The sequence below is a fragment of the Staurois parvus genome, unplaced genomic scaffold (genome assembly GCF_062004578.1).
Source record: "Staurois parvus isolate SC_StPar_1 unplaced genomic scaffold, SC_StPar_1.0 ptg000556l, whole genome shotgun sequence".
Classification (NCBI taxonomy): Eukaryota; Metazoa; Chordata; class Amphibia; order Anura; family Ranidae; genus Staurois; species Staurois parvus.
This window is the reverse complement of record NW_028318352.1, coordinates 2,870,549-2,895,000: the sequence shown is the minus strand read 5'-3', so window position 1 is coordinate 2,895,000 and position 24,452 is coordinate 2,870,549. Positions and strand designations below refer to the sequence as shown.

The 24,452-nt window shown below is 41.2% G+C and overlaps 1 protein-coding gene across 3 annotated transcripts in view; it reads left to right on the top strand.

Annotated features, from left to right (window-relative positions):
• The window catches only part of MED13L (mediator complex subunit 13L), a 202,644-nt gene that overhangs the window by 159,184 nt on the left and 19,008 nt on the right, over positions 1–24,452 (top strand). For 2 of the 3 annotated variants that reach the window (XM_089691237.1, XM_089691235.1), the window contains exons 14-28: positions 31–133; positions 2,057–2,277; positions 2,423–2,628; positions 2,783–3,711; positions 6,461–6,640; positions 10,231–10,454; positions 10,686–10,851; positions 10,963–11,293; positions 13,052–13,271; positions 18,730–18,918; positions 19,187–19,410; positions 19,897–20,039; positions 20,834–20,992; positions 21,146–21,316; positions 23,693–23,841. In XM_089691237.1, the coding sequence (XP_089547363.1) occupies positions 31–133; positions 2,057–2,277; positions 2,423–2,628; positions 2,783–3,711; positions 6,461–6,640; positions 10,231–10,454; positions 10,686–10,851; positions 10,963–11,293; positions 13,052–13,271; positions 18,730–18,918; positions 19,187–19,410; positions 19,897–20,039; positions 20,834–20,992; positions 21,146–21,316; positions 23,693–23,841 (3,615 nt within the window). The remainder of the gene's footprint in view (positions 1–30; positions 134–2,056; positions 2,278–2,422; positions 2,629–2,782; positions 3,712–6,460; positions 6,641–10,230; positions 10,455–10,685; positions 10,852–10,962; positions 11,294–13,051; positions 13,272–18,729; positions 18,919–19,186; positions 19,411–19,896; positions 20,040–20,833; positions 20,993–21,145; positions 21,317–23,692; positions 23,842–24,452) is intronic. The other variant, XM_089691236.1, reaches the window with a different exon arrangement.

The window sequence follows — 24,452 nt, the reverse complement described above, 5'->3', positions numbered from 1 at the left end:
TCCCATTTCTCTTTGTAAATGTTCTTAAAGGCTGGTTCACCAGGAACCCGAGCAGTGAAGGTGCCATTAGGAGGGACAGAAGATCGAAGAGATCGAAGAGACGAAGGAAGAGCAGCAGTTCCATATCTACCAAGTAAGTGTTTCACAAACTTCACTTATATTACACTGGTTTATCTTGCTTGTTCCTTAATGGGACTTTATTAAATTATTATAAATCTCAGTTTTACCATATAATGTGCAAAGTGTGTTGCTCGTTCAAAGAAATTCAGGCTATATAAAGCATTATTTCTTAATCTGCTGTTTTCTAAACCCACTTATTTTTAATTCATGTTAATGATATCTCTGGATCTGTAAATGTTGCTTAAGCTGGCCATAGATGCATCAAAATACGTCAGGTTTCGCAGGGGCCAGACAAATTTCGATCAGTGGGTGACCTTCCCTGCTGGACAGAAGTCTTTTGTTAAATTGCCTTCTGTCAAACAGACAAGTTGGAAAACTTTTCTCAATCAATGGCTGCAGCCGATTATCAATGCATTCTGACAGTGCCAGTTTCCGTTGTCAGAATACTGTGCTCAAACAGGGGGTATTCCTTGTTTGTGTGGATTGAGGAATCTGTTTCTTTATTCTTTCAGCCTGCTGGCTAAACTGTGGAAAAAAAAACAATTTACATAGTGTGGATCACATCTGAGTGGAACACATAATATCTAGCCTGTCATTCGAATCTATGAGTTTGAAAAATACATCCAGAATCGCATGTGTGAACCAGGGTGGCTCCAGAGCTGCTGTGATTGCAGGTTCAGGTGCCATTATTTTCAGTGGTGCCCAAAATGTGTTGCGGTTTTGCTGTGACTGTCGCGCAGCATGTCACATCTCGTGAAGCTTGACGCCCAAAAGTTACCATGCCCTGGGTGCTGACAACCCACGATACTCTAAAAAATGGCTCTTAACTTTTTTAGCTGGCTCCTAGATTCAATGCACATTTGTCAAGCCCTTCTTTAAGGTGTTTCTCACAGTAAGCCCCCATTGCAGCACATTGTGCTTCCTTGGGATCTCAGCTTGGGTTCAAAGGGTGATTTCTGTAGGGCAGAGACAACCATCAGAGAAATTCCCTTAAATTACTTTTTCTGTAAATTAGCCTTTTTGGTTGCTCTCACATCCATCAGACATGTCTGAGTCGGTGGCCCTCCCCTGTAAGGAGCCGTTCCGCGTACTTCATACTGAGGAGTTGGTCTTATGTCCAGACCATCCTTTCTTCAGAAAGTGCTCATCAGTCTTGCTCCTTAATGAGGACATAGTCCTACCATCCTTATGCCCTGCTCCAAAGCATCCTAATGAAATTTCTTTGCCTGGACAAAGAGCCACAGTGTCTACAGCAGGGGTGCTCAACCTTTTGAAGACTGAGGAACACTTAAGTGATTTGGTAACTGGTCACAATGAAATTAAATGGTTCAGAATTTAGAATTTTAAAGGGCATAATGAACATTTTCCTTCTGCATCCTCTGAATGCCGGCGGGAGGGAGAGCAGGAGAAGCACAAAATTTACACAAAAAATTAGCCTCTGTCAAGTTCTTTCTTGGTTATTACATCTTCTTAACTTCCCTTCTCCATGTTACCATATGTTTACATGTGAAGACAAGATACTTAGATACATTTCCACCTCTTTATTGCTCTGTATCAAATGTCTTGTCAGTCTATCCTGTTCTCAATCATTTTTTCTAGAGTAGCCCTTGTATATTTTATGTTTTTGATTTTTAATAAAAACTTGACAGGGGTCCCTACTCTCTTTGAAACAACAGTTTTAGCTATACATACTCTTAAGACAATAAAGGCTATACTAAATAAATTACTGCAAAAATAGCATACAGCTGTTTATGGTACTGTATTGAAAAGCTTTTCTTGTTCTTTAGCTTTGTGTTTACGTTCATTTTGTTGGAATAGTTGCAATTGCTTAATTTCACATTTTTAGAGTCAGAAGTACAGTGCACTCATGCTTTCAGTCCTGTTAAGTTTGTCAAAGACAGATAATTAATGGCATTTTTGGCAATGTGTCTTGCAGCAGCGTCAGACCTACAGCGGATGTTTCCTACTCCACCATCTCTGGAGCAGCACCCTGCATTCTCCCCTATAATGGTATACAAGGATGGTGTAGGGTCCGACACTACAACAACTCTTGGCATGATGGAAAGTCCAATGGTCAATTTTGTCTCTATGCAACACATAGAGTTCAAGATGGAAGTTGAGGAAGGCCTATGCAGTCCAAAGCCAGAAGAAATTAAGGCATGTGTCTTTTTTAGCTCATGCAGTGGTCTATTTTTGTCTGTGTTTTAGTGTATTTTTTTTACATATATCTATCTGCCTTTATATGGATACACAGGGCAGCTGTGTTTGAATTTCCCTCTTTTTTTTTTTTTTTTACCTCTAGGACTATTCCTTCGTGTACAAAGTTCCTTCCTATCAGGCTTTCTTGGGCTCATCTATGTTTGCGCCTCTGAAGTCTTTACCCAGCCAGTGCCTGCTTTCCTTGAAAATCCCAGATGCTTGCATATATCGTCCTTCCTGGGCTACTCCCCCAAAAGTACAACACCTTCCTTTGCCGCCAGCTGCTCCCTTCAACAGAGATGGTTACATGTAAGTATTTTTTTTTATTTGTCTACTAGTAACCTTGAACTTGGTTTCTTTTTTTTTTACCCTATTTGTATTTATTATCCTAACCTGCCAATCGTGTTTTTCTTCATAACTTGCTTGTATTGTTTGCTCATTTCTATCTACTTTCTGTTTATAGGAATGTGCCAAGTGAGGGCAGTCTAACAGATCCTGACTATCTGCAGCTAAACACTCCACAAACCAACACTCCAATTGCTCCTTGCAGTGCGGCTCCTGCCAGCAATGGGGGAACTGGTGGTGTCTTGCCTTCTCCAGCCACTCCACGTTTTTCTGTTCCTACTCCTCGTACACCTAGAACTCCTAGAACTCCAAAGGGAGCTGGAGGGGCCAGTGGACAAGGTTCTGTAAAGTATGACAGCACAGACCTCTGTTCTCCAGCTTCCACCCCATCCACCACCAGGCCCTTGAGTTCTGTTGACCCAGCCAGCAGTCATCCAGCTCCTGAGGCCCACAGCCTTTATGTTACTTTACTTCTGTCTGACTCTGTTCTAAACATCTTCAAGGATAGGAATTTTGATAGCTGTTGCATATGTGCCTGTAATCTTAACATCAAAGGATCTGATGTAGGCATCTACATTCCAGACTCCTCAAATGAAGACCAGTATCGCTGCACCTGTGGATTTAGCGCCATTGTCAACCGTCGACTTGGCTATCACTCTGGCCTCTTTATAGAGGATGAGATGGACATTTTTGGCAGATCATCTTATATTGGTCAGGCAGTGGAAAGAAGGTTTAACATGAAGGAAGCAGCACGGAGGAGCCAGGAACCATCTCCATCTGGCCTGCTGTTGCTTCTTCAGAATCAGTGCACTAAACCTTTCACAAACAATGGAGGTACATGGGACCTATTATACAACAAAGGAGAATATTTTCTTGATGGAACCACCTGCAACTATGACAAAGTAAGAGTAGACAGCTCTGATGCCTGGCCAGAGTGTTTAAATGCACTGGAACAGGGAAGACAATATGTGGACAATCCAACTGGGGGACGGGTTGATGAGGCTTTGGTTAGAAGTGCTACCTTCCACCTTTGGCCACACAGCAATGGTGAGAATTGTGATTTTGTGAAATGTCTTTAATGAGTTTAAAACAAAAATGTACTATTAAACAGTAGTTTTGGGTAAACTTTAATTGGTTAATGTGAACTACTTGGTTAACGTGAACCAGTGCTTTGCCCATACAGGACAAAGTAATGGATCCACTTCAGTGCTGAAACTTAGAACTTACACAAGGCTGACAACCCTACCATTTCCTCTGTGTTTACAGCACTGGTGCCTGAGCAGGCATTCACCCAGTATCAGTGCTGTCCCATGGGAGGGAGGAGAGCAAGTCGCATACTCCTGTATGCCTTGAAATACCGGACAGGGCTGCACATCATGTCACCCAAAGAATGCAGTTTTTCAAAACTATTGCCATCTTATAACTGTTTTTGACTCTTATACGAGGGGCCTTCAGAAAGGTTCCGCACATTTATGCTCATATATATGAGTGCAGAAACTTTTTAAAGAACCCTCATAGATTATAATCAAAACAACTGCAACAGTTTTCTGTACTTTTGTTTTTCTGATGCGTGAATTTACCATAGGTTTGCTGGAATTTTAATGTAAAGCAGCCTTTGAAGTGTCTCTGCATTTGACTACACCTCAGTAAATATTGCATCTATCTAGATTTGATTTGTTGAATCAGGGAAAAATCTTATGTCTGAAAACCTTTCTTGAACCCAATTGTTGTCCTCCAAGATAAGCATCACTAGCAATACCCACCTGTGCCCCTCTCTGCCTTTGAATTTGCTTAAAGTGATATTAAACCCAAAAGCAAATATTAATTATATTGCAGCTTACTAATTCTTTGATGTGACGGATGCATTCATTTTCCTTTTTTAGGCTTTCTTTCTGTTATTTTCACCCAATAATCCTGCCAAACCATTTACCACTGAGAGGGAATGCTTACAATGGTTAGCTTTTATTCACTTATTTAACCCCTTGACGCCGACCGCACACAAATTAGTGGCCTCACAGAACTTGGCTTTTTTCCACGGGGCCACTAATTTGTGTATCTGTCTTTCTGCTGGGAGCGCACCGCACGGAGCACTCAAAGCACAAAGACCGTGGTGTCACTGAGAGCCATGGATCCCGTTCTAACGATCAGAACCCAGAACTCCTTATTCTGGGTCACCTGATCACTGTGATAGCCTCTGAGTGGTTGTCACAGTGATCAATCTCTGTGAAGCCCGCCCCCCTTGTTTTCTCTCTCTCTGAATGGATACAGTGTGAAAAATAAATAAAAATAATAATAAAAATAAACAAAAATACCTAGATCAGATCAAGGTTTGATCTGGGTCTGTGCCCAGGGTTAGTGTTTTGGATCTTTAAAGGGTCAAGGTGAGTTTTTTTTTATTTATTTTTTTGTATCAATGTCAGTTAGTGGCAGGATTAAAAAAAAAAACAGAAAAAAAACGCGAACGGCACACTATTGTTTCTGGACTGTACTACGGGTAAAAACAACAACTAACATACACACATGTGGTATCGCTGCGATCGTCACGAGCAGTAGAAATTATTTTGCGTTGTTCTTTGATGGTAGGTTATGGTAGTGGAAAGAAATATACAGCTAAATTTAAAAAAAAAGGGGGGGGCCAGTTTTCTTATAGTAGAAAAAAAAAATCAGGTGATATCCCTTATTTACCAGCAAATGAAAGCCCAATTTGTCCTTAAAAAACAAAAACAAAAAAAAAACAAGGTATAATCCACCTGGATGCACAAAGTAGTTGTGATGATATGTACGGTTTTGCTAACACATGTCTTAAGTTGCAAAATTGTGCTTGGCGTTAAGATTTGTTTTACCCATAGGCACGAAGGGGTTAAAACCTTTATCCCGACAGAAAAAAATACTGTTGCTGTAAGTATTTAAAAAGTGTTAGTGGGAGTTTTACTTCAGTTTGTTAGTGTATTTAACCCCTTCCTGCTGCTGCCTCCCAGCCCTTTAAGAGGTTCTAAATGCCAGGAGGTGGAGGCGGGCATTCCAGTCTTGTGACCGCTGTGATTGGCAGTCATATCAATCACATGATTGGAAAGCTTCCGAGCGCAAGTATGCATTGGGAGCTTTTCAGTACCCACTATTTACTGTGCAAGGAACGCACTCTCAGCGCAGTAATGTGTTTACATAAGGATGCATATAACGATCACCCGTTTAGAGTCCACATATGTGTACGGCTGGCGGGAACGGTTTAAATCTGCTAGCGCATCTAACACTACCCTGAAATAGTTTCTTGCTTTTTTGGAATAGTAATATTTTTGGTGACATACTCCTTAAGGGTTATAGTGGTTCTGAAGTCAAAAGGTTTTTTACCTTAATGCATTACCTGCATTGAGGTAAAAAAAAAAAACCTTTTCACTAGCTGTTTGTCACCCTCCCAAACACTTGCCCATCTGCAGCAGTGCTGGTCTCTTTCTCTGTTCACAGGATAGATTGATGGCAATGGAAGCCATTGGCTCCTGCTGCTGTCAATCAAATTCAGTGAGGAGAGAGTAAGGGTCATGGCCAAGCTGAACTGTGTGTGTTTATGGATGCACACAGCGTGGCTCAGGAGCATGTCTGCATGTGTGCCCCCCATAGCATACAGCTTGCTAAGGGGGAAAACTCAGGAGAGGAGGAGCGGACAGTGCCAGCAGAGGACCCCAGAAGAAGAGGTAAGGCGTGATTAAGCATGTCATGCTAATTGAAAGCATTATCTGTTCATGTGAAAAAGATTGCCATTAAAACGTATGATGATATTGTTTTCTGTCCTCTTCCATAGTGCTTGATGTGAGCATGCTTCCCTCTCAGGATGTAGTACGCACGCTGCTATCACTTCAACCTGTTCTACAGGATGCTATCCAAAAGAAAAGAACAGGACGGACGTGGGAGAATATCCAGCATGTGCAGGGCCCCCTTACATGGCAACAGTTTCACAAAATGGCTGGACGTGGATCCTATGGTACAGACATTAAAGTCTAGTTCTTAAAGCCTCATGCACACAGGATGTTTTTCTAACTTAGCCTTTTTCAACTAGGGTGCCTTCTGGGGTCTTCAGGGTTGCCTTGGCAAAATGCCTAAAAACTGCCCCAGATTGACCAACAATTGTGTATTAATTGTGTATTAGCCAGCAGGTGTATCAAACTGTTTTTTTTGTTAGACAAAGGCAGGTTTTCATTGTTTTAACCACTTGCCCTCCAGAGGAATTACCCCCCTTCCTGGCCAGTCCATTTTTTGCGATATGACGCTGCATTATTTTTACTGACAATTGCGCGGTCATGCAACGCTGCACCCAAATTAAATTTATGTCCTTTTTTCCCCACAAATAGAGCTTTCTTTTGGTGGTATTTGATCTCCTGTGTTTATTTTTTGCTCTATAAAGAAAAAGACATTCAATTTTGAAAAAAACAAACAATATTTTTGACTTTTTGCTATAAAACATATACAGTAAAAAAATTTAAAAAATCAAATTTTGTCGTAAATTTAAGGCAAAATGTATTATACTACGTTTTTGCAAAAAAAGTTCCAATATGTGTAAATTAATTGGTTTATGGGCAAGTTACAGCATCTACAAGTGGCAGTATATATACTGGATTTTTTAAATATACTAGCAATGGTGGCGATCAGCAACTTATATCGGGACTGCAACGGGAATTCTGACACTGAGTGGAAACTGACTGTCACTGACACCAATAAAGTGATCAGTGTTAACATCTGGGGGCGATCAAAGGGTTAACTGTGTGCTGTTTGTGTGCTTTACTAGGGAGGCATGCTGTTTTGTATTGCTCTACTATGTAGAGCAATACAAAGCAGCATGCTGGAGTTGACAGGGGAGAGATCTGTATTGTTTACATACAGACCTCTCCCCCGTCAGTGATAGTTGGCAATCACCGGGTGCTGGCGGGGAATCTCCGACCGGGACCCGGTGATTGACCGCTGATCGCCCCTATTACTGGTATGAAAAAAAAAAATTCAGTATATATACTGCCATTTTTGATGCTATAACTTTCACGTAAACCAATTAATTTACACTTATTCGGATTTTTTTTAGTAATTTTTTTACTGTTTTTTCAAAATTGTTGGGTTTCTTTTGTTTATAGCGCAAAAATAAAAAAACGTACAGGCAATCAAATACCACCAAAAGAAAGCTCTATTTGTGGGGAAAAAAGAGCATACATTTAATTTGGGTGCAACATTGCATGACCGCGCAATTGTCAGTTAAAATAACGCAGCGCCATATAGCAGAAAATGGTCTGGTCAGGAAGGGGGGGGGGTGTAAATCATCTGGAGGACAAGTGGTTAAAGCGTTTCTTCAGCAGCTACAAAAACTGTAGGTGATGACTTTTAATGATTACCACTCACCTGACCCAGGGTCCAGCGGTGTCCTCACCCGGCCAGTTTCCTTCAACGGGCTTCAGTCCCCGGTGCTGGCGTAATAAATGTGGACAGCTAGCTGTGGCAGGTTGCGGCTTCAGTTCTGCTATAAGGCTGTGGGAAAACGATTAATTGAACAACTACCCTTTCTAGACTAATGGCAAAGTGGAAATGCTATTTGTACATACAGTGGGGATCGAAAGTTTGGGCACCCCAGCTAAAAATTTGTATTAATGTGCATAAAGAAGCCAAGGAAAGATGGAAAAATCTCCAAAATGCATCAAATTACAGATTAGACATTCTTATAATATGTCAACAAAAGTTAGATTTTATTTCCATCATTTACACTTTCAAAATAACAGAAAACAAAAAAATGGCGTCTGCAAAAGTTTGGGCACCCTGCAGAATTTATAGCATGCACTGCCCCCTTTGCCAAGCTGAGACCTGCCAGTGTCATGGATTGTTCTCAATCATCGTCTGGGAAGACCAGGTGATGTCAATCTCAGAGGTTTTAAATGCCCAGACTCATCTGACCTTGCCCCAACAATCAGCACCATGGGTTCTTCTAAGCAGTTGTCTAGAAAACTGAAACTGAAAATAGTTGACGCTCACAAAGCTGGAGAAGGCTATAAGAAGATAGCAAAGCGTTTTCAGATGTCAATATCCTCTGTTCGGAATGTAATTAAGAAATGGCAGTCATCAGGAACAGTGGAAGTTAAAGCAAGATCTGGAAGACCAAGAAAAATATCAGACAGAACAGCTCGCAGGATTGTGAGAAAAACAATTCAAAACCCACGTTTGACTGCACGATCCCTCCAGAAAGATCTGGCAGACACTGGAGTTGTGGTACACTATTCCACTATAAAGAGATACTTGTACAAATATGGTCTTCATGGAAGAGTCATCAGAAGAAAACCTCTTCTACGTCCTCACCACAAAAATCATCGTTTGAACTTTGCAAATGAACATATAGACAAGCCTGATGCATTTTGGAAACAAGTTCTGTGGACCGATGAGGTTAAAATTGAACTTTTTGGCCGGAATGAGCAAAGGTACGTTTGGAGAAGAAGGGGCACAGAATTTAATGAAAAGAACCTCTGTCCAACTGTTAAGCATGGGGTTGGATCAATCATGCTTTGGGGTTGTGTTGCAGCCAGTGGCACAGGGAACATCTCACGAGTAGAAGGAAAAATGGATTCAATAACATTTCAGCAAATTTTGGATGGTAACTTGATGCCATCTGTGAAAAGCTGAAGTTAAAGAAAGGATGGCTTCTACAAATGGATAATGATCCTAAACACACCTCGAAATCCACGGGGGATTACATCAAGAGGCGTAAACTGAAGGTTTTGCCATGGCCTTCACAATCTCCTGACCTCAACATAATTGAAAATCTATGGATAGACCTTAAAAGAGCCGTGCGTGACAGACAGCCCAGAAATCTCAAAGAACTGGAAGACTTTTGTAAGGAAGAATGGGCAAAGATACCTCAAACAAGAATTGAAAGACTCTTGGCTGGCTACAAAAAGCGTTTACAAGCTGTGATACTTGCCAAAGGGGGCAGTACAAGATATTAACTCTGCAGGGTGCCCAAACTTTTGCAGACGCCATTTTTTTGTTTTCTGTTATTTTGAAAGTGTAAATGATGGAAATAAAATCTAACTTTTGTTGACATATTATAAGAATGTCTAATCTGTAATTTGATGCCTTTTGGAGATTTTTCCACCTTTCCTTGGCTTCTTTATGCACATTAATACAAATTTTTAGCTGGGGTGCCCAAACTTTCGATCCCCACTGTAAGCACAGTTTGAGAGATTAAATTATTTTAACATTTGACCAGAGCCCTAGTAATGTGGTTTTAAATGTTTTCATTTAGAATGTAATAAACATTACAGACCAGGCACTGGATTTGCATTTTTTTTTTCTATCACTACAGAGATTTTTGACTTTTGAGCTTCTGATCAGGGTTCATTGTTATTTTATGTTGGTCTATACAGCTTTATACTTGGTTAGTAGGAACTTTTAAAATAGCACAACACTTTTTTTTGAGGGGATTCAGCAGCAAACCAATATTGAGCTTCCTTCAGTTTTTGAGGCAAGGCTAAATCCACTTTAAATTTACATTTGTCTGTTTGAATATTTTTTTTTTCCTCTCATTGTCATTTTCTGTGTTCATAGGATCTGAAGAATCTCCAGAGCCACTGCCCATACCCAACCTTTTGGTCGGTTATGACAAAGACTTTCTGACCATTGCTCCATTCTCTCTTCCTTTCTGGGAGCGTCTGCTTCTAGAACCGTACGGTGGACAGCGAGATGTAGGTTACTTAGTGTTGTGTCCTGAAAATCCAGCTCTACTAAATGGAGCAAAAGCTTTCTTCAGTGACCTCAGTGCAGTATATGAGGTAAGAAGTAGCACGGTTGCCGGTGTTGAGATTTCTTCACATGCATAATATAAATATTACGGGAAAGAAAAGCATACATGTATTTCATTGTTAAGCTAAAAGAGCAATTCTTTTTAGTCAAACACAGATGGTAAGAGTCCTTGCTTGACATATGTAAATGCTATGATCCGCTCAAGTTCTACTTTAATATTTCCTAACACATACACATAAATCCATTTGATTTTCTCAAAGATGTGCCGTCTGGGACAGCACAGACCAATCTGTAAAGTGCTGTGTGATGGGATTATGAAGGTTGGTTGTTCAGGAGCTGAAACATCTACTGAGGAGGCCCCCTTGGAGGAAATAGACAACCATGCTCAGTTGCGGATGTATGCCCAAACTTGTCGGCAGCATTTAGGTGAGCTGTTATGTTATTACAGTAGCAACAACTAAAATCAGAATTACAAACGTACTCTGTGTTTAAAAATATTCAGTCTTACTTATTTTCACTTATGTATAATTTTTATAGCTCCTTATCTGTCCTCACTACAACTGGATAGTAGTCTACTATTACCTCCAAAAAACCAGTCTCCTAGTTCACAAGGAACACAGAGCCCAGCTGCACCTCCATGCCCTTCTAATCCACCTGCCAATTCTACTACTAATGGTACTGGAACAACACCTCTTGCACAGCAGGCACCTTCCTCTTCAGTGCCAGTAGGAAATAGCACACCAGCTACTGCATTAAACAGCTGTCCAAACCAGAATGCCTCCAGTTCTGGAGAGCGGTCATCAGGAAGCCAAGCCAGCAGTGAGGGAGAATCCAGTCAGCCTTCCACACAGTTAGAAACCCCTGAAAAGTGAGTATATTTGCTGCTATTTCTGTCATAGGTTAGTATTTTTCATCGATCAGGCAAAATTGATAACGAATATCATCTGCAAAGGAAAATCTACAATATATTATTGTTTTATATATTAATATTAATCAAAGCGAATATGCACAGTGCTTAATCATAGTCCCTTTTAAAATGTGCAAAAATTGTCTTTTGATTTTGTCTTTCTGTACTTGGGCACATATACTCACGGCATTACTAAGGAACTTGGTCCATAACCCTGCAACACATCAGAAAAATCAGTTTTCAGCAAAATAGATTGCTCTTTCATCTTTTACAGCCGCTGTATACAACAGAACTCTATGAATTGTTTTATAACCTATCTATGTTCTGTGGTGGACAGTTTTTTTTGGAAGATTCAGGAACCACTTGGTTTGTCTAATTACACGATTTCAATAAAATCCTGACCAACTTCTGTAGGTACAGATAATATGGAGTAGTTTGGAGCACATTCACAGAAAAAGCTCTGAAGTCAAGTTAGATCAGCTCCTACTGCCCCCAACCACCCCAACAGCAGTGACTGTGTTAGTGTGCAAACACAGAGCTGGTCTTCTGGGTGGAAAGAGCAGGATGGAGCTGAGCTGTTGAGAAAGATAATGACTTCAGTGCTTACATTGCTGGTTTCGTTAGAAATTGCTCCAATGTGCCTGCAGCTACCAAAGCCAGTGAGGGCTTGTTTAAAAGCTAATCATTGTTAAGAATATGAAAGTTCTTTTTTGTCCTTAGCCTGGCCAAAGATTCACTTCAAATGCTTTACAAGCTTTTGGTTCAGAAATTACAATGTTTTAAGCAATCATTTTTGTAATAAGATTTGATGCCAAATCAAATTAAATCGATCTCATAAAAACCATGGCTCGTGCTTATTCTGCATTCAGCTGGAAAAGGTGAGCTCTGTCCTGCTCTCTCCTGCTTTACTGATCTCATGATTGTTCACTTAGGCCTCCTTCACACATCTTTAATCTGCAAGATGCTACAGGTATCCTGTGGATATCTGTGGCTAGGTTCTTAGGTGTTCCAGTAATCATTGGCTGTTCAACCTGTACAACGCAGTGTCTGAAAGGAGCTGGGGCATTCCATGGCTGTAAGAATGTATTCCCACATCCAATGGTTACTTGCAGTTATGGGCAGATGTTCACTCTGTCTGCTTCCAGGATCAGGCATCTCTTTTTTACCACAGGCAATCACTGGATGTTTGGATACATGCGGGTACATGCTTACATCTGAGGACAGCCCTGACTTCTTTTAGCCCGCCACTGAGTTGTGGTCGCTGCTGATTGGAAGATCTGGGATCTCGACCCCAGGTGTCTGCAGTTAATACTACTACTTGATGCACCATGGCTGATTTGGGACAAGTGAATGAGGCTCAAATGTGACAAGTCACTGACCAATGCTTAGGCGTGGTAAGGGCCTCACAGTTCCGCTTATCAAGCTGAAGTTGTGATTTCTGAAAGGAAGAGCATGGATTTAGGGGCTGCTGGGACATGGCATGGCTAAATATATATGCAGGCAATCCTAGTTTGCAGTTTTGCTGGTCTTGTATTAGGTTAGTAAATTTAATACAGCCACTGGTGAGCTGTGACATTTCTTTCCAAAGTAATGTGCTTTATTTATTTTCCTTACCACTATGAATCATGATTTTATGATGTTAGATATGTTGGTTTCTATTACTATTGTGTGTACTTTGACAGCAGGTATACATTTTTTTCTTTTAATTCTTGATTTCAGTGCAGCAGAAAGGGAGAAGATCGGCATTCCAACTGTGGCTGAGCCAACTGGAGTCTTAACTTCTTACCCCACTGTTGTAATATATATGGTGGATCCTTTTACATATACAGTAGATGAAGATTCAAACACTGGGAATTTCTGGTTGCTTGGTCTCATACGATGTTTTACAGATATGCTGGAGATCTTACCAGAGCAGCTTCGCACATCCTGTGTCCTGCAAGTATGTATATTGTTTTGTGTACTTTTTCATGTACTTCATATGCTTAAGCGAAGATAACTCTGTAGATACATGAGAATTGTGCCTAGATGATAACTCTGCGTAATAGATATCCTATGTCCATGTATGCATAGACGCAGAATTTTAATATAGATTCAGTCTTTTCCAATTGTCAAATCTTGATGGTGCAGGATTTAAATGGAAGCTACAATACTTGTGTATACTTTTTGTTTTGTGTATTGGAGGAAAATAAAAAAATATATATATTTCACATGTATATAGCATATCTAAAATTTGGAGCCACTAGGTGGTCTAGAATCTTTATGGTTTTTCCATGTATTACGGCTGATAAACCTAGTGAATTGATCTCTCTGTCTGTATATAGGGAGCCATATGACTGTTCAGTCACAAAGTAGCAGTCAACAAGCTCACAAAAATTTAAACTCCATGTAATGCAAAGAAAAATGATATAAAACTATTTTTATAAATATGTTTATAGACAAAAAGTTGAAATAAGGCCTCTTTCATTTGGGTGCTGGGGGGGGGGGGGGGGGGCAATGTGAATGGTCCATCCCTATGAAATCCTGACCCTGAAGACCCCTTTGCAGTTGTGCTTACTGTGGCAGGCAAAACCTGCACCCTATATATGGACCAGTAACATGAACAGGTAAGGCAAGGTCTCCCTGTTTCTCTACCTGTTACTGTAGTCCCACAGCCTAATACGAGACATATTTCCATCACTTACTTTACACTAATTATGTGTATCCTGATTATTCTTATGTGTTTCATTATCACCACTATCAGGATAACAGGAATGTGTTTGAAATGTATTCACTTATTTACTTCAGTATAAACTTTTTAAACTTCTCCAAAATTGCACCACTCACAGCTTAATCTCAGGTGGATAACCAGGTGTACACACACTTTACTACCTCTTAGTAGTAAGTGGTGCCTAGAGCACTTTATAAGGTGCTTAAGTGCTTCCTCTCATCCTTTCGCCACAAGGACTTTGCCACAGGACAGTCTGCACTTGGGTTGCTGCCTTCTCCTTCTCGTACACCCTTACCCATTTCCATACCCTACTCTGTCACTACTCTACAAAGGAATGCCTTCACTGACTACAAATGCAGAAACCAGGAGCAAGAGAACTGCAGCAAAAGCACAGGCAAGCATTTGCTCTGCTGAAGGCCTGCAAAACACTCAAACAGCTGTTATGTTTCCCTTGCACCGAAGCAGGGCCCTATTTTAACACTGCTTTCTGCATCTGATAACTTTATCTTAGGCACGCCACACGTGGCCTACCTGACCGAGGCATACATTTCTGCAACTATGACACAATTCTTTGGTCAACTAACGACTTTAATATAGCCATTTCTGTCCAGTTATCAAAGTCATCAGGCTCCTTCTCCACCCCCACCAACTCTACTTCAGTTTGATGCAAATGCCTGCTATAGAAGAGGTAGACTTGGAGAAACATGAAGAGGACCCATAAACGGGCTCTACACACATGATGTTGTGGTACAGCTCCATGCAATATGCTTGCTAGTGTTGATATGGTCACTTTTACCAGGCAAAAGCCTCAGCATTGTCACACTTGATTCTCCTCTGTCTCGCCCATGCCTCTTTAGATGCTAAGAGGCCTGCTAAATCTAAAAACACATTCATGAACGAAAAGAATGAGCAATCTATGACAATTCGGTCAATCCAGAAAACATTTTCACCCCTCCTAGAATCGTTGGCAAGCTTTATTCAGTGGAAAAAGAGTTCCCCAAAAAAGTGATCTGTTGTGGTAGTAGACCCTTACACCTTAATATCTTACTAGGCGTTCATTCATTCAAAGATTTTGCTGACAGAAAATGTGCGACACTCTTAAAGGCTCTTTATTTTAGAAGGCCCAGCTCCGCAGCCAGCTGTTGCTGTATTTTCTGTTTGTTAAACTGCAGCTAATTGGATTGGGGCAATGCACAACCAACATGATCCATTATTATATACTGTATTTCTGTTCACATGCAAAGTCCTTCCACAACAGAAAGCTCCAAAATCACCTTCTTCAGGGATTTTGACCTTCTCAAACCGCAGAACATGTTGACGCTCTACCTAGGCTTCAAATGCCAAGCCAAAATTCAGCTCTTCCTTTCAGTGCAAGACTTGGAATACAAAATCTTCCCAAAGCTCTCTTCCCAATGGTTGTGTGCCATTCAGGGGACATCTTTTACAGTTTGACGTTTTCTGGGTCACAGACGGTCCAGACCTTTTGGATGTTACAAAGGAGTACAAGGTACACTTCAAAACTCACCTCTTACAAACCAACTAAAATCTGCTCAAGGTGAGTTAGATTTGCAGAACGCCCTGAACTATTTTTTGTCCCAGGGAGTAGTTACTCCATTATCTCTGGAGGACAGGTTCAAAGGATTCTATTCAAACCTGTTTACCATACTAAAGGGTTTTTCATACTATCTTGTGCCAAAAATCCCTAAGTACATACAAGTTCCAAGGTATTCTCAACTACCCACCTTATTGGCGCTTTCTGCACGTCACAGTAGGAGGCAAATATCTCCAGTTTATCACGCTGCCATTTGGCGAGTCCTATGTTCCCAAACTATTCACAAAGGTACTTGCATCCCTTCCTGCCCTCTTAAGAGCTCAAGGCATTCAGGTCACCTTCTACTGAAGGACTCCACTCCCTTTCAGCTACCTGCAAACATCCACAGGACTATTTAGATATTTCAGGCTGTCAGTTGGGTAATCCACTTCCAAAAATCTGCTCTCCAACCTTCCCTTCGCCTGTAGTTACTTAAATGTCATTCTAGACACAGTCCAAGCAAAACGTTTTCTTCCACAAATAAACCAGACTCTTGCAGATCTCATTCTTGTACCTTGAGATCAAAAACGAATTCCTGTGAGATTCTATATGAAATCTATGGGCCTTATGGTGGCCTTCTTCGAGGTTGTTGCATTCGCCAAATTCCATTCATGACCTCTCCTACACAAAATCTTGTTTGCATGGAACAAACATGCTCCCTCTCTTGACCTGGCTATGCTCCTATCCAGCCAAGCAAGGAACTCCCTTGCTTTTTGGATTTATAACTCAGCCTTGGCAATGGCTGAGTTATAAAAGTTGTTTCTACAGTACCACTGGAAAGTGATATCAGATGACAGCTTATCAGACTGAGGAGAAGAGTTCCAGTCTCTCACGGTTAATGGAGCAGGGTCACCCAAAAAAGCCCCCCCCCCCCCTTCCAGGGACACCTAATCAGGATGAAATCAGACAGTGCAAAGACTGTGGCCTTCATCAGTCACCATGGGAGCACTAGTAGTCATGAAGCCTTAAAGCAGTGCTTCTCAATTATTTTCTGTCATGCCCCCCCCCCCCCCCTAGGAAGAAGAAAACATTTTGCGCCCCCCGCGCGACTGTAAATAGTATCATTTGTCTATAAAATTGTTATAAGTACACCTCTGCATAACACTGTATCCTTATTAACGTATAAGAGAATAAAAAAAGAAAGAAATGTGGATCAATTTACAACAAAGAATAGCTTTATTAACTGTAGCAGAAAAGATTTAAAGTGCATTAGAAATTCAAAAAAAATTAAATCCTTAATTAAACTATAAACATTTTTTGATTGGACATGTCAAACCATATGATACTGAAAAAATACATAAAATCAATAAATAATAATGAATTCAAACCGATCACCAACATTTACTTAGGACCTAATCATTGGCGCCCCATCAATGGTGTCAGTGGGAGGAATAGTGCCTCATTATTGGTGTCAGTGGGAGGAATAGTGTCCCAACATTGGTGTCAGTGGGAGGAATAGCGTCCCATCATTGGTGTCAGTGGGAGGAATAGTGTCCCAACATTGGTGTCAGTGGGAGGAATAGCGCCCCATCATTGGTGTCAGTGGGAGGAATAGTGTCCCAACATTGGTGTCAGTGGGAGGAATAGTGTCCCAACATTGGTGTCAGTGGGAGGAATAGTACCCTGTCAGTGGGGAGAGGAATAGTGCCCCATCGTTGGTGTCAGTGGGGGGGAGGAATAGTGCCCCATCGTTTGTGTCAGTGGGAGGAATAGTGCCCCATCGTTGGTGTCAGTGGGAGGAATAATGCCCCATCATTAGTATCAGTGACACCAATGATGCGGCACTATTCCTCCCACTGACACCAATGACACTTGCTGACCCCTGTTGCAGTATGGTGCTTCTGCAGCCAGCATATGTGGTTGCAGCAGCACCTCTGCACTGCACACTTACCGGCTTTTCCCTCACTCGATTTTCGCGGGTCCGCTCGGCTCCGCCTCCTCGCCCGTGATTGGCCGCCTGTGTACCTTTCCTGAGCTACGGTTCTGGCGGCCAATCACCGGTGAGGAGGCGGAGCCGAGCGGCAGGAGTGAGGGAGTGGCCGGAGTGACGGAAGGAGCAGCGCTTCCTGGATGGATCATCGTGGGAGCCAGGTAAGAGACAGCAGCCCTCTGCCCACCCCTGTACTTGGTGTCCCTTCTGTCGGAAAGGGGGGGGGCCGCGACGCGCCCCCCTTGACGGAGCCTCGCGCCCCCCCTGGTGGGCGCGCCCCACTATTTGAGAAGCACTGCCTTAAAGGAAGCAGGCCTGATCATCTCATGGATGTAAAAACACTGCCCAGTGATCTCGGCTGTTCCCATCCAATGAGTGGGCAATTGGAAGGCGGATTATTGCATTCTTCTCTGCTGGGACCAGGCGAAATGGGCCCTTCACCCTGATCTTGTCAGCCTGATTTGTTCGAGATTGGGAATTCTGGACATGGATATTCTGGCCTCCAAGTTCTACAAGAAGTTACCTTTGTTTGTGACTAGGGCAAAGAATCTCCTAGCACTAGCATAAGATGATCTGTTTATTCCCTAAACTCCTTTCAGCCTTTCCAACAGCATGATTTTTGCTTCGACTTCTCCTGAAAATAAATCAAGAGGGAAAACCGGCAATTCTCCTAGCACCTAACTTGCCCAGCAGAACCTGGGACATAGGAAGACCCAGATTTCTAGGAGACAATTCCTGGCCTCTTCCAAACAAGCCAGACTTGCTATCTCAGGGCCCCCTGTTACATTCTCCTTCTTGGTCATGGCTGTTGGAGCTGAAGCCTTTTTCGAAAGAGGAGCCCCCAAGTCTGTCATTCCCATATTGCTAAAAGCAAGAAAAGTCATGGTTTTCATGCTGGTGGGGAGAACTTTTGGTGGAATCGCCACTGCAACTTGACCAGAAGTGGAAGCGAGTACCTGTCAAAACCACCTAAACCCCCCCCCCCCACACCCACCAAAAAAAAGTGCCAAAAGGAGGAGGGCATAAGGCAGAACTTCCCATTTGTTACTAAATAATTGTGTGTGTGTATATATATATATATATATATATATATATATATATATATATATATATATATATATATAATCTTAATAGTCTTTATCTTTTTTTTTTTTTTTTTTTTTTTTAAGGTGGTCCCATGTCGATATCTACTGCAGACTGTGCACGATGAAACAGTCTCCTACATCCAGCACTTAAAATCTTTAGCATTTTCTGTATACTGCCAGTGCAGACGACCAGTAGCCACACAAATTCCCATCAAACCACTAACTGGGTTTGGTCCAGCTGCTGCTCTGAATGCAATATTGAAGAATTCTGAGGTAACGTGGACATAAACGGCTAAGTAAATCTTGCTTTGTGTATTGACTTTTCAAGTAGATAATAATTATGGTGTACAAGTAGAAAAGAAAAAAAAGGAAAATGTCTAAAAACTTGGGGAAGGGGAGTGAAGAGTGGAATTCCTGTAAAGGAATAAAAAAAAAATAATAATAATGGGGGGGGGGAAGCTTTTTTGTCTTGTTTTGTTTTTGACATTGAGGTAATTCTGTGAAAAGAAAAAAAACATGTCATATGTGGTTTTCTTTACAGCACCAATTTCCTGGGCAGCTTTACTCTCCTCCTTTTCTGCTTGCTCCTACTAAAGACAAGCAGACAGAACTTGGAGAAACATTTGGTGAAGCTGGACAGAAGTACAATGTGCTATTTGTGGGATATTGCTTGTCCCATGACCAGCGCTGGCTGCTGGCTTCCTGTACTGATTTACAAGGAGAATTACTAGATACCTGCATTGTAAACATCCACGTGCCCAACAGGTGAGGATATTCTTTCTTATAAGTGTCTTTTTGTATGGAAACATTACCACTTCTTGTACTTTTTGTGTTAGAAATTAGAATTTCTTGTGTCCATTAATTGCCATCTATCTCTTGAATTTACTGGTTAAGTAATTACAAAATAATGTAAATAGAACCCTGTAATGCACTCCATTATAATTCGAAATTGCATTGCCAGTTAAAGATGCAGTTTAAATAGAACCTGAGATTTCTCCTCATACATTCACTTTAATCCTCAAAGGGTCTGCTGCATATTTTTACTTTCCCTTTGCTCCCCTGTTGAAAGTAAGGAGAGGAATAGTTAGCCCTGTGAAGAGGGTGGGGGCACCATGTATAGTTTGCTTTCCTCGACTGAAAGGAATGAGGATGAGCAATGAAAACTACAGGTTTGCGCCAATTAAAGCTCGTTATGCCACTGGCCAAGAGAGTTTGGCTGCAGTATCACAGTCAACTTTGGTTATTCTACAGGTTTAGAAGAAGCAGAGTTTCAGCTCGGAAAATTGGACTGCAGAAGCTATGGGAGTGGTGTGTGGGTATAATGCAAATGACATCAGTGCCCTGGAGAGTGGTGATTGGGCGTCTTGGACGGCTGGGCCATGGTGAGCTAAAAGGTATGTAATTTAAAGACATCCATACACAGACACACTCTTTCTCTCTCAATTGCATCAGTACAGCATTCTCTTGCGATTTGTGTCCAATGCAAAATGTATGCACTCAAATTTCACCGCACAGAATAGCATGCGGTTTGAACAGGAATGCAATTCCTGTCCAAATCGCATGCGGTTTCTCTGCTACTCCTGACTGAACCCAGGCTTGTCATGGGGATTTGAAATCCCTACGGATTTCTCTTCTCAGTGTAGGGATGACGTTTGAGCTAGACAGCTTTTGATTGGTCACACCACCATGGTGCTGACCATTCAGAAGCCGTCTAGCCTGTATTGTCATCCCTGCAAGAAGAGGAGAGAGCCTTTTCACAGGTCTGGGGATTTCAAATCCCCGTGTCTTTCTCTCCTCTCCTTGCAGGGACGACCGTACGGGCTAGACGACTTCTGATTGGTCAACACTGTGGCAGCACTGACCAATCAAAAGCCATCTAACCTGTACTGTCTGGCTTGCACTAGGAGGAGAAAAAGCCTCAAGGATTTCAAATCCCCAGCTTTTCCTTCTATGACAGTATGGGATCGGTGCATGGAGGTTTCCCGCACCGCTCTTATTTGAACTCAGGCTATGACAAGCCTGGGTTCATACTGGAGTAGTGGGGAACCCACATGTGACTTGGACAGCAATCGCATTCCTGTTCAAATTGCATGCTATTCTTTGCGGTGCAATTTCCATCCATACGTTTTGTATCCCTAATAAACACACACACCTTTTAATTTTAACGTATTAAAATTTTATGTTTCAGATTGGAGTATTTTATTAGGAGAATGCTCTCTACAGAACATTAGCCGTCAGTTAAAAGAAGCATGCAGAATGTGTGGCATTTCCGCTGCAGACTCGCCATCTATTCTTAGTGCCTGCCTTGTAGCAATGGAACCACAGGGGTCCTTTAACGTGATGCCAGGTGATTATGAAAATTTATCATCTTTGTTACATAATGCTTTACTTTGCTTTATGGGATTTTTTTTTATGGAAAAATGCTACTTTTTATATGATTTTGTGTATGGGACAGTTAATATTTTTCTAATGGTCAGCCTGATAATTCCTTCCACTACAGATGCAGTTACAATGGGATCTGTGTTTGGTCGAAGTACTGCTTTGAATCTGCAGACTTCTCAACTCAGCACGCCACAAGATGCCTCTTGCACCCATATCTTGGTGTTTCCTACTTCAGCCACCATCCAGGTTGCTCCTGCAAATTTTGCGAATGAAGATGGTTTCAGCAATGGTATGCTCTCATTATTGACCATGGAAATAATTATAGCAAATTTTTTTAATTTTTTTTTTTCCGTAGTGCAAACAAGCATATGCTTTATTTATAAAGAAAATGCATTATTACAAACACGTTGAGTGCAAACAACACAAAATTCCAAGGAAACCTAAAAGTCCAACCTTTAAAGTGGTAGTAAACACTTGCTTACTTGTAGCTATGGGTAAACTTTATAATAAAGCTTAACTGTGTAGGTACAAGGAATATCTCCTAAATGTGCACTGTTCAAGAGATATTCACTACTTCTGCAGCCGGTGGCATCACTGGTCCATTCTCTGTGCTCTGATGGGAAGACATGCTGTCTCTGTCAATGCGCTGTGCCACTGCCGTGGCTTCTGTGCACATGCGTGGTAGTGATGTCATAGTGGCTCAACTATTGAAACGGCTGAAGCCTGCAAACCCAGAAGGAATACCAGGTGTAGATAAAAGCCCTGTCAGCAGTGATAAATAGTGAGTATTCAGACTGGTCTGAAGTGGTAAGGGGTGCACCACAAGGCTCTGTCCTGGGACCAATTCCATTTAATTTCTTCATAGATGATATAGAGGTTGGTATAAATAGCTCAATTTCAGTGTTTGCTGATGATACAAAGCTCATTAGGGCAATAACTTCACATCAATATATAGAAACTTTACAAGAAGACCTCATTAAAATAATGACGTGGGCAAGTACAGGGCAAATGAGGTTTAATGTTGAAAAATGTAAAGTAATGCACTAGGGGGCTAAAAATATGAATGCAAATTACTCGCTAAGGGGAGAACCTCTGGGAAATCCAGGATGGAAAAGAACCTGGGAGTCCTGGTAGATGACAGGCTCAGTAATGGCATGCAGTGCAAGCAAAGCTTGCAACATATTAGCATTATTAAAAAGAGAATTTACCCAAGAGCTAAAACTATAATCCTGCCACTTTACAAAACTCTGGTTCAGCCACATCTAGAGTATGCTGTCCAGTTCTGATCACCAGACCTCAGGAGGGGGAGCTGTGAGGGGGAGAGAGTCCAGGGAAGGACAACAAAGTTAATATGGGGATTACAAGGAACGACTACAAACATTAAACATATTCTCCCTGGAGAATAGATACTTGAGAGGAGATATGATAGCAATACACAAATATCCTAATGATGATTCTAGCATAGGGAATAAACTATTCAGTCTCAGGGAGTGTAAGAAGAGACATGGCCACTCAATTAAATTGGAGGAGAAGCTGTTTAGCCTTAAACTGTGTAGGGGATTTTTCACTGTCAGAGTGGTAAGGATGTGGAACTCTTCCACAATTGGTGGTGTCAGCAGGAAGCATTGATAGCTTTACCAAATAAACGGACGCTATCTTGATGAACACAGTATACAGGGATATGGGCAGTGTTTTTGACATGAACACATACACACACACCCCCACACAAGTTGAATTCGATGGACTGGTGTCTTTATTCAACCTTGCCAACTATGTACAGTTGTGTTCAAAATAATAGCAGTGTGTTTTAAAAAGTGAGTAAAGCTCAAAATCCTTATAACCGCTTTTATTTCCATACACGCAAATGCATTGGGAATACTGCGCAGTCTATTCTAAATCAAAACATGAAGAAAAATGTTTCAAATTTGTTACTACTTTACAGAAAGTGAAGAGAAAGGAATATTAGGCTGATCAAAAAAATAGCATTATCTGCATTTTATTTACAAACTCAAACATTTACAGTATAAACTGAAAATGCTTGAAGATTTAGCTTTCCTGTGAATCACTAATATTTAGTTGTATAACCACTTTCTGAAAACTGCTTCACATCTGTGTTGCATGGAGTCAACCAACTTCTGACACCTGTGAACAGGTATTCCAGCCCAGGATGATTGGACTACATTCCACAATTCCTCTGTATTTTTAGGTTTTACCTCAGAAACAGCATTTTTTATGTCACCCCGCAAGTTTCCTATTGGAATATGTTGCAGGGATTGGGCTGGCCACTCCGTACCGTTAATCTTATAGGTCTGGAACCAAGATGCTACTTACTTACTAGTGTGTTTGGGGTTGTTGTCTTGTTGAAACACCCAATTCAAGAGTGTTTCCTCTTCATCATAAGGCAGCATGACCTCTTTAGGTATTTTGATGTATTCAAAGTGATCCATGATCCCTGGTATGTGATAAATAGGGCCACCACCATAGTATGAGAAACATCCCCATATCATGATGCTTGCGCCACCATGCTTCACAGTCTTTACAGTGTACTATGGCTTGAATTCAGTGTTTGGGGGTTATCTGACAAACTAGTCCCAATATTATTATTATTATAATAATATTGTACTATTGCTCATTTGTGAACTCCTTTTTCTTCTCTCGTTTTTAGATGACATGTTTGACCTGGCCTTTCCGGATATGCCTGATATGGAAAATGACCTAGGAATACTGATTCAGGGGAATTTACACTCTCCCCCCAACTCCTCTCCAGGTTCTCCCACAGGAATTGGTGCTGGATCACATTTCCAGCACAGTCGGGTGAGTATGGGATTAAGGAACACTGAATTGGTCTGGTTATTCTTTGCCAAGCTCTCAAGTTTTACTGCTGTTGTTATAACTCCAAGCATTACCTGTATCCAGCTGTCCTGCACCATTATAAAAGGAAATGAATTGAAATTCAAATTTAAAGGTTTTTTTAGTGGATTAAGTAGTGTGATGCATGTTATAGATTGTGGGCAAGGGGTAGAATACTTTTAATTGAAGGCTTATTAACTGTCATATCTGTAATCGGTGTCCTCAACCAGAACCAGATGCAGGTTCATATGTATTTTTCACACTAAGATGTTCTATTATTCTGAACCCACTATACATGTAAAGTATGCTCTGCCAGGCTTTATGCATCTGGTAACTCTGATGTAAAGTATCAGACTACAGCAGACATATTTATTAGAATAGTATCAGGAAAAATCCCTTTTTCCAGAAGTGTATCTTTTTGGTTCTTTTAAAAAGGTGTTTATAGACATAGGGTCATTTTTTATTTAGGTGTGAAGTACATGCAGTGTAATAAACAAAACTTCCATGACAATAGGGAACATTTGCTTGTTCAGAAGTCCATTTATCAATCAAATCAATGTATTTAGGGGATGCCA